At 36.4% G+C, this 9,905-nt stretch overlaps 2 protein-coding genes across 2 annotated transcripts; both read right to left on the bottom strand.

Annotated features, from left to right (window-relative positions):
• Positions 1-712: 712 nt before the first annotated feature.
• Positions 713-3,251, bottom strand: LOC140774020 (probable carbohydrate esterase At4g34215). The gene is made up of 2 exons (XM_073116839.1): positions 2,584-3,251; positions 713-1,032 (listed from the first exon to the last, which is right to left on the bottom strand). Exons 1-2 carry the CDS (start codon positions 3,205-3,207, stop codon positions 835-837), a joined length of 822 nt encoding a protein of 273 aa, XP_072972940.1. The 5' UTR covers positions 3,208-3,251; the 3' UTR covers positions 713-834.
• A 382-nt stretch (positions 3,252-3,633) lies between these two features.
• LOC140774021 (uncharacterized) lies at positions 3,634-8,962 on the bottom strand. The gene is made up of 6 exons (XM_073116840.1): positions 8,811-8,962; positions 7,250-7,299; positions 6,324-6,394; positions 5,183-5,232; positions 4,244-4,389; positions 3,634-4,153 (listed from the first exon to the last, which is right to left on the bottom strand). The coding sequence occupies exons 2-6, from the start codon at positions 7,267-7,269 to the stop codon at positions 3,967-3,969; spliced, it is 474 nt and encodes a 157-aa protein (XP_072972941.1). The 5' UTR covers positions 7,270-7,299; positions 8,811-8,962; the 3' UTR covers positions 3,634-3,966.
• Between the last annotated feature and the right edge of the window lie 943 nt (positions 8,963-9,905).

The raw sequence follows: 9,905 nt of genomic DNA, 5'->3' as shown, positions 1-9,905 counted from the left end.
ATAGCCTTAAAAAATATTACACCATTAGTAAATAATTTAATTTCACAAAATTAATTTCTGCCCACGTATAATTGGACAAGGTATAAAGTTTGGTCACCGTAAAACTTACTATCAGTATTAGGCTTGTGTAAGTACAGGAAGGAGGAGAGAAGTTGAGAGAGATTAATAATAAGAGAGGAGAAAAATTGGGTGAAAGAGAAGATGGAGAGGATTAACAAAGATTATAAGAGAGAGTATAAATGTTTACTTACCTTTGGCATTATAATATTATAGTCTGATTTTTTTATTTATTAGGGAATTTTATTTGAGAAAAATACTTCAAGCTCTCTATATTGCATCTTATACTATTAGCAAAGAGATAACCACATGAAAGAGCTTAAATAAAAGTCTTTAACTTACTATGTATTAACAGTTCTGTCTGCCACGAAGGACATCAAAAACACCATCAGTTAATACATATACTAATAACCTTAACCATAAGGCAACCAAAGGAGCTCAAACATATCAAACCTTGTGGTGATATGAAGGAATATCTATTTTAATTCTTCTACATTAGAGGAGACGGGAGAGAGGAGAGACACCTTCCTTCCTTGATGGTAGCAATGCTCTCCGGAAGGGCTGTGGAATTTAACCTACAGAGAGAATTACAGGAGTTGAGCCTTCAGATAAGTGTTCCATTATTCCATAAGCACTTCTTTTCAACAAATATATATATCAAGCTTCAAGCACAGGTATAGAACTTTATTGCATAGGCAGCACAAACTTTGCATTTAAAGTACAAGAATGAGAAAAACAATCACGCAAAATTCTTCTCGAATCATTGTATCTTGTCTATCATGTCAAAAAGTGATCGATATATGCTTGTGCAAGCATGTCGCCAAGCTTCACTTGCGATTCAGTTGTAAGGTGCAAGTGATCTGCATTTAGTGATAATCCCATAGCATCCACGCAGACAACATTTGGTAAGTCAATCCCTAATTGAGCCTTTCTCACTGTTTCTATATGTGGCTTATCCCCTGAGGCAAGAGCAACCTGCACAATCACAAGGCGCTTGATAAGATCGAATAGATTGCTAGTCAGGAATAAAAACAAGAATATGAATGACAATGATTCAGCATTCCAAAGAGATATATAAGCTATGAGAATGTTTAATGTTTCTTGATTCAAAAATAAGCATCACAATATGGAAGATATGTCAAGAGAACAAAAGCTGACTACAAGGTAAAACATTCCAAATTGTATGACTAGACATGAGGTATTTAACAGAAAAGCAACAGAAAATAAAATTGAATGCATCGCTATATGCCAACTGAATAACCAGAACTAAAATAATTGTTTCAGAAAACCCTTGCTTGACACGACCATGACATTCAAGTGTAGGTGTTCTCTGAAAAAAAATTGGTCTGACAATTATTCAACTATAAACACATATCAATATATACTTTGCCTACCTGTTAGTCTGATTCAAACCTTTTGACTGAATTTATTGACGTCGCACTGACCCGACTCACCTTGGGAATGTATCAAAATGCTCTTTCATGGAAGAAGCCACACCTTGGAACATTACGTATCTTGGAACTACCCTCACTGCCATCCTTTTCCCTTCTTTAGTTTCCATCCTCTCTGTACAAAACCACAATTTAAGGCCCTCTCCCACCTCCTTGTTTCCTTATCTCTCAAACTCGCTATTCATGTCAATTCTTCCACTGCCCCTCTATCCCAAACTCCATAATTTAGTATGCCTATGAAAGAGAAGTAATATGCAAGATAAGATCGATCGGAAGGAGAGGTTTAGGGCAATTACTGCAGAAAGGGGTAAGAGATGGTAATGATTAAATAATTGGTGAGAAGGAATGAATGCTTGCTATTGTGAGGGAATATTGTTTTTTTTTTTCAAGTTCTATAGACTAAAGTTTAATGATGCCTACCTTAATGTATATTGTTTTAATCCATAGTTACAGGAGCATTTTGTAATATGAAAGTTTAGAGAGTGATAACTGACTATAGTTGAGGCCGAGGGGGTTTAGTGCAACTATTCCTATAATACATTCCATGAGTTTGAGAAGTGGGCGGAGTAGGAACTGGCGAAGTAACAATTATGAAAAATGTCGAGCTTCTATAGTCCAAGCAATGAACTTAACCATCATAAAAATCCAATAGTTATTTCTGGAAATCATATTCTAAAGCAGATACTCACACTTTGTGGACTAAATGGGAATCATCTCCAAATTCCATATGTAAACGTTGCCCAGGAATCAACAACTTAAATTCTTGCAAACAGTTAGCTAAAACGACCAGCTAGATTAGTAGTTTTAAGTAGATGCCTTCTTGATGAGCCAAAGCAATCTAAACCTACCCATTTATGTGAACAATCTGCCAGTAGAAACCTAAAATGTTGCGATTGAACAAGACTGGCTTGACTAATCTTGGTATCCATGTTTCAATTGTCCGATATCAAAGTGCAATAGATGGTTTTGTATTGCTAATCCATATGAAAACTACAACATTTTTTGTTTTTTTGAATTAGTCCTCAAGCATTCGAACAGATACTTATCAGATCAGAGTAAAAAGTTAATAACTTACCTGGATGAAAGGCAATTGGGGGGAACCAAGATCCGATCGCACATCGTGGATTAACTTTTCCATATTGGATCCATACGCCTCCGCGACGTGAGCGGAGGTTGTATCGCTTTCTCCTTGATACCACAACACCGCCTTCAGTTCCCCACTGCCATTGCTACAGCTCTCTCTCGCTCTTCGCAGCATCTGATTGTAGAGAAAAGACCCACGCTCCCATTCTTTGATGGCGGTACCGCCGACGGCGCAGGGGACGAGGCCGATGAGAGCTGGGGAGGACGAGGAAGAGGAGGGGGAGAGGAGGTGGGGGAGGAGGGCGTTGGCGAAGGGCATGCCGGGGCCAACGCCGCAAGTCTTGGAGGTGTCGATGTCGGCATGGAGGGGGTCGCGAGCGAGCTCCCAGTGGTTGCCGGCGGAGAGGCGGAGGATGGCGGGGTTAGGGTCGCACTCCGTGGGGACGACGCCGTCCCAGTAGCGGTGGTTGTGGTGGTGGTGGTCAGGCCGGACGCCGCCGCGCCCGGCCATGTTACTCTGACCGGAGAGGATAAAGATTTGCTTCTCGGTCGTAGTCATCGGAGGCTCGATTGATTTGTGATCTCCTCCATTTGAGATCTCCATTTCCGTCTCCATCTGCTTGACGATCGGTAGTCGTCGTTTATTTATTTGGTTGGTAGTCGTCGTTTATTTATTTGGTTCTTTTAAGATCATAATTAATATTAAAATCGTTGGGTTGGGTGTAACTAACTTATTTTTTCTTTTCTTTTCTTTATTAATCATTCATGAGCTCTGCTTCGCCGAAGACATGCTCTAAACTTTAAGGCTTGCCAAGCCTGTTAAGTGTAACATACTTTAATTAAAACGTACCAACTCCGCCTAAAATATTGGTGGAAGTATTAGATACGAGAGGGGATAAGTCGTTCTTAGGTTTATATCCTAGTCCTTATATCCGTATATTTACTCTCTTTATATATATATATTTTTTCTCTTTTGTTGTTATATTTGTGTCTGCAAGGCTTTGCAAAAGAGGTGGTCTCTCCCACATTATTATCATACACGTTGACGAACATAGAACAAATATATATATGTAGCATGTAATAAGACCAGACATCACAACCTAATGCTCTTTCTTCTGCTTTTGTAAAAATGTAGTATCACTTGCATCTACATTGTTGTACAGAACAATATGAAAATACCAGGGGAAAGAAACAAAAGGAAAAGGAGACATCATGGAAAAAGATCATGTGACCAAACTAACTAAAGAGAGAACAACCAAACTTAAATAAAAACTAACCACTGGCATACAGCTAGCTGCAATGGCAGGCAGATTTTGCCTTGCCCTTTATATTTCGCTGCACAAAATTTGTGATGCATTCTTCGTTGGGCAAGAGATCAGATATCCATTGATTGAATGCTGGATGCCTTCTTCCCTCTTTTGCCCTTTTTCCTATTTTTCTTGGATTGTTGGTTATCAGGTGGAGACTGAGTTCTCAGTAGATGTTGATGAATGGCGGAGATGGGATCGATCACAATGGAAGGATTATTCAGCAAGGCCTGCAAACGTGCACCCTCCCTCATCCTATAAGCCAGAGCCAACATCAACAGCTGAAGATGAATGAAAGAAAAAATAAAATAAGTAACTGAAGAGGCAGGGTTTAAGAACAATTACACTAGCTTTTGCCTAGACTTGCAGTTTATCTTTAAGATTTCAGTAGTAGAGCACTGCTTTGGGGCATCCAATTCTGGAAGAAACTTGGAGAGGGATGACAGATCATATCGCTTCAGCTTCCTCTGCCGGCTCCGTAGTACCTTTTTCTGATGAAAAGATATCAATTACTATAAGCCAAGGACAATAAATACAGCAAAAATAGAAATTAAGAATTTATAATTCAACAGTAGTTTGCTTCAAGAGGGTAATTCAAGGAGGTTTTCCTTAACAATCCATTATAACTCATGTTGGCAATGTAGGATTCAAAATAATCTCCCCATAATATGTGGCTGCAATAACCCACTTATTGACAATTACATTTGATTAATCCCAATTTGCCCTACTATTCTTCTATGAACTTAATATGTATTTATTCATAAGAGTTAAAGATCTGAATCATCTGATGCTTTAAATGACAAGCAGCTTGTCCACATGTGGCAAATACAGTTAATAATGCCAAACAATCACTCACCAGCACACTTAGGCAGATTGTGATCAAGAAATGCATTGTACAAAAAATTAGCTGTGAAAAGTGATCTGAATTCCAAATGACAAAAGTTGCATCATTACTCTAGCAGTACATATCTTTCTACCAACAAGACATAAATGGATAACAATCCATCCAAAATATATGTACTAAACCCAAACCCCACAAAATGAAGGCAACAAAGTCATTTTTTACATGGAAGCACTAATGCAAAATGAATTACTTGTACAATTGTCAGTGAAAAAAAAATTATCACAAACTGGGCCAGACCAATCACAAATAAATGAAACTAAACTATTGTTATTATTGCTATTATGGGTGAAACACTACAAACTTTCATGCACAAAAAAAAATTGACTATTAATTGCAAAAAAGAAAAGTAAAACAAATGAGAAGGAAAAGAGTATCAGCACCTTGTTGATTGCCTTTTTAGCATTTAATGCTACTGTAGCAGCTTTAACTTCTGAAAGAAACAAGAATATGGGTCAATCAGTCATTGCTGGCTAACATCCGAAATAAATGGCTAAAGAAAATCAGCATCGAACACTTCCTCATAATAGACAATTTCAACATATTTCTTTTCTCTTTATTTCTGTTAGAAGGTGCGGTTATATCCTGTTATATTTGCTTCTTTTCTTCTCCTATGCCCTAGATGTTGACATTATAGTCTTAAAGTTTATGCATTGTTGATAACCATATCATCTTAAGCTATCTATCTCCTAAATGCCTCCTGAACTTATCATATACATTCAGCCTATTGTTTCATGTGTTTGATGAGATGGTAAGATTATGCTACAAAAGCTATTGCTAACTGGTAGTGCTGTGATATAATAGTTGGTGATTGACAAATGAGGAAATGAAATTCTTCCATACTCTATATTGATTCTAAGAAGTCAGGATGAAGCATCACATTCTTTTGCAGCATCGCAGTAGAGTGACTCAATACAATTACCTAATGAAATATTGTTGTGACAATATGATTAATTTTGGAATTTTATGAAGCGGTGGCCCGATAGTCTCAAGGGACCTTGACTGCAACAACAATTGATGTTGGACAAAAAGGAGAGATCCTATTGCCTAATGATGGACCTATCAAGTAGAGGAGAGAACCATTCCAAGAAGCAACCTTCCAAATCTTCTGTCAGCAACCATGCTCTAGAAAAGAAAATTAAATATACTTATCAAGTGTCAAAAATCTTCTCAAAACTAGATAGAGGGAGAAAAAATACATGGACCTGGAGATGAAACTTCAACAAGGTCTCAACTCTCAAGGAGCTAGTCAGCTCTACTCAAAATATAACTGGCCATAAGATTAAAGCACAAAAGGAATACAATTTTCCTAGTATTTTTCATGTTAGAATATATTATCTTATTACCAGAATGTCATAGTAATGCATTTTCCAACTTAAGATCTTCATAACTTCTTATATTTGCTTCAAGCCATTAATCATACTCCATATTTAACAAACAATACGCAAGAAATACAGATAGCAACACTTTTATATGGTAGAAAACAGGAAATATAATGCTGACGCAAATGATAGGCAAACTTACCCTTGGACAGCTTAACTTTTCTTTCATGTTGGGTCATAAAGCTTTTGGGTTCTTTTGTTTCATTTCCAGGCCTGAAAATGGATAAATTATAAATTAAGGAACCTCGCATATGCCTAATCAGTACTTGCAAAAAAGAATAATACCTCCAAAAGATGTAGGGACTAATAAACTAAATTAAAATGTTATAATAATTATAAATGTTCAATAGGCAACAGAAACAGTTTGTTCCAAATAGTACAATCTAAGGGCAAGACTTCTTGCTTCTCTCTGCAGGTTATGATGTTATGATGAAATTGATGAGACACAGATATAAAGATCAGGGGCCATGTAGATTGATGTTTATGTGGACCTTAGAGCTTACTTTTTGGTGAATGAGAACTAGAAATAAATCTAGCCATTTTTCATTTTTCCTACATGGAAGTAAAAGGTGAAGTAATAAGAAAGGACAAATTAAAAGGAGTAATAGATCAATTTAACTTATAAGAAAGATAGAAGATTGATCTTCTATTGTTTGCTACTGCCATACTATTGATAAAAAAAATTCGACCAGGAACACAAATTGTCAGGAGTCAGGTGCATGATTGGAAAAACAGAAACATAGAAAGTATTATCAAGATATGTAGCATAGAATGATCTATTACATGCTCTATGGTTCTCAATGACAGGATTCTATCTGCAATTCTGCATGCAAGATGATATACACAATATAGGACTTATTGCGAACATATCAGTAAAAGTTTAAAGGTAAAGATTAGTCACCAGAAATACAACAAATATGCTGTGAACACAGTATGAGCATAAATGATACATTTTTAGGGATAAAAATATGCAAATATCAAAATATAGACAAAGATCAAGGTTGACATCAGCAAATTAGTCTATTTCAAACATCCAAAGATGATTAAAAGCAAACGAGAAAAACTCACCTTAAATTAGATAAACCCATGAAAACCAGCACTTCCAAGAACCAAATATCCTGGGGGAAAAAGAACAAAACATTGCAATGACCATTAGAGCAACGCATGCAGATTAAATTACTTAAATGCTACAATTTAATTCTAATGGCAAATATCTCTCCATCGCTTCTCTGAATATACCTCAAACTTATAAAGCACAGATATGAATACAGGATATGGGAATACAACCAGTGTTTTTAAAAGGTGACCTAGATGACCGCCATGGCGGGTGGCACACCGACCGCCCCACCATCCGGTCAGGCGTTGGGAAAAGGCGGCCTACCTCAAGGGCTGGTTAGGCTGTCTAGGCAGCTCATTGCAGTCTAGAGGGGCCACCTGGGTGCCATCGCAAGCTGGGCGGTTCAGCCCAGCTTATTAAGTACTATCGGGTTGGAAACGGATCGGATTCAGTTTAATGGATCGAATCCGATTGACTAACTGATAACCATTATATATATATATAGTAAAACTCTCTCTCCCCCAGTCCCAATTTCTTCCACCTATGGCTCCATTTCTCAGTCCCCCACTCTCGTTTGGCATTAAAAAAAATTCCCACAGTTTTGCATTATAATCTTGAATTAAGATTACTGAATTTGACAGTGAATTGCTTAATGCTAATTAAGTAAATGGCTGTTGATTAGAAATGAAACATTTGTTTAGTGATTTAACTATTTATTTATTAACTAATTACAAATTACCAATGTATTGCTGTTTTTAAATTTTAATTACTAATTACTAATTGTCATTTAGTTGGTAGTTACTGTCTTACTGATTCTGTAATCTGTACAGTAAATCAGTAATTAACTTTTTACTTGGAGCAAGTAAGCAGTAAGTCAAGTGCCATTAGCGGTTATTCTTAATAATCAATTTACATAACTTGATGAAAGAGAGCTTGCTCTGTTATTCTTAATAATCAATTTTGGAAGCAAGTGCCATTAGCGGTTCAAATTTTCACTCCCTTGATGAAGTTGCTTCGAATTGTTGATGGTGAAAGAAAGTCATCAATGAGATTTATATACGGTGGATTGAAAGATGCTAAGAAAGAAATTAAGAATATTGTTGATTGCTCTAAAAGTTCATAGGAAAAACCAAGTTACATCTTTAGATAATGCATACACCAGATAAGTTCATGATGCCACCAAATGATGACAAGGACAAAATGAGACTAGAATAGTCATTGCTACAGATTTACAAAAGCATTTTTTATTTATATAAAGTAATATGACATCAAAACATTGTTTTTATTTTAGTAAGCACTCACATATCTCTACTATCTAAAATCTAACAATATCATACTATGAACAGAAGAAAACAAAACAGAGAGGACAATATTTATGTAGTCTTGGGCATTACAGGAGAAAACAAAACAGAGCAAAAAAAAATCCAAAGCATATGAATCGATCAACTCAGTGAAAGAAAACATAAAAGAAAATTGCTTCTAAGAAGCCCGCCAGCTTGGGATTGATACAGGTGTTGGTCTGGTGTTGGAGAGGATAAAGAAGAAATATCGAGGGGGTGGAAGGATTGATACCTCCTAAGAAGCTGCCGGCATCGATGGAGGAAGTAATCGTCGGTGTCGAGGGACGGCCGTCGTCTAGGGAGGAAGGAAGCTAGGGCACGGTGGGTTAAAGAATCGAATCGATCGATCGATCATCCCCACTTTTATCTTCCACCAATCACTTATACAGGCTTAACGGGTTAAAGAATTAAACGGATTTAACCATTTAACCGATCCAATATAGAACCAATAAACTTAAAAATGCATCTCGTCGTATGTCGAGCTTTATCCGGCCATATCCAGTAATTAAAATTAATTTATTTTTATTCCCAATGCTCCGGCTACGTATCTAAATACATACTCGGATACGGGTACGGGACCTGTTTGCCCGTACCCGTATCTGAATATAAATTAAATTAGCTCGATCGGAAAAATAAGCGTGATATTTTAATATATGAGACGATTTTAAAGTTAAAAAGATAGTATAAAGTTAAAAAGATAAGTTGAGGTGAGTGCGCAAAGCCAGGAGTTGGTCGACCATGACGATCGACATCGAGGGGACCACCTCTTCTATGGCCGACGGCCATGTAAGTTACCACAATCATCAATTGGGCCACAATAGCCCCAAAAGAACAGTGATCTAGGCAAAGTACAACTTCATATCAACATAGATTCAATTACTAGTAGTACGACGGAGTTGGATCTACTTTATCGATCCAATTAATTTTCTCATAGCTAATAACATGCTACATAATTTCCTTAGTAAAAGACTGATAATTGAGTTAATCACTAGGTCAAAATGGGTCATATATTTTTATGGAGACCCACTAGGCTTATAGAAAAAGTCAAGATTTTAAAAATAGTTTATCTCTGTACTTATGCTCAGAATCACATTACCTTCATGTATTTCAATATACTTACAATTAAAGTGAGACAGTTAGTTTTTTCGTTCAAGTTAATCGACACACTCAAATAACGTCTAAAACTGAATGGTAAGCTAAATTCCCTCTATTTCTAATTTTTTATAAATAAAAAAATATTTTTATATAAATATTTGTTTATCTTCAAAAAATACTTACACATTTTCTTATCTTACTTTTCCACTCATATGTTTTTAGATTGTATCAA

This window comes from Typha angustifolia, chromosome 13 (assembly GCF_048772165.1).
Source record: "Typha angustifolia cultivar Huaian chromosome 13, ASM4877216v1, whole genome shotgun sequence".
Lineage (NCBI taxonomy): Eukaryota > Viridiplantae > Streptophyta > Magnoliopsida > Poales > Typhaceae > Typha > Typha angustifolia.
This window is presented reverse-complemented; position numbering and strand designations above follow the sequence as displayed.

Bases quoted from the DNA above. Each gene is read 5' to 3' on its own strand.
- LOC140774021 (XM_073116840.1), bottom strand. From the start codon at position 7,269: ATGGGTTTATCTAATTTAAG. The intron at 4,390-5,182 runs GTGCTGATACTC...TCTTTTCATCAG, and splicing joins CTAAAAAGGCAATCAACAAG to AAAAAGGTACTACGGAGCCG. The intron at 4,154-4,243 runs GTAATTGTTCTT...TCTGGCTTATAG, and splicing joins AAGTCTAGGCAAAAGCTAGT to GATGAGGGAGGGTGCACGTT.
- LOC140774020 (XM_073116839.1), bottom strand. From the start codon at position 3,207: ATGGAGACGGAAATGGAGATCTCAAATGGAGGAGATCACAAATCAATC. The intron at 1,033-2,583 runs GTAAGTTATTAA...GTGATTGTGCAG, and splicing joins CCCAATTGCCTTTCATCCAG to GTTGCTCTTGCCTCAGGGGA.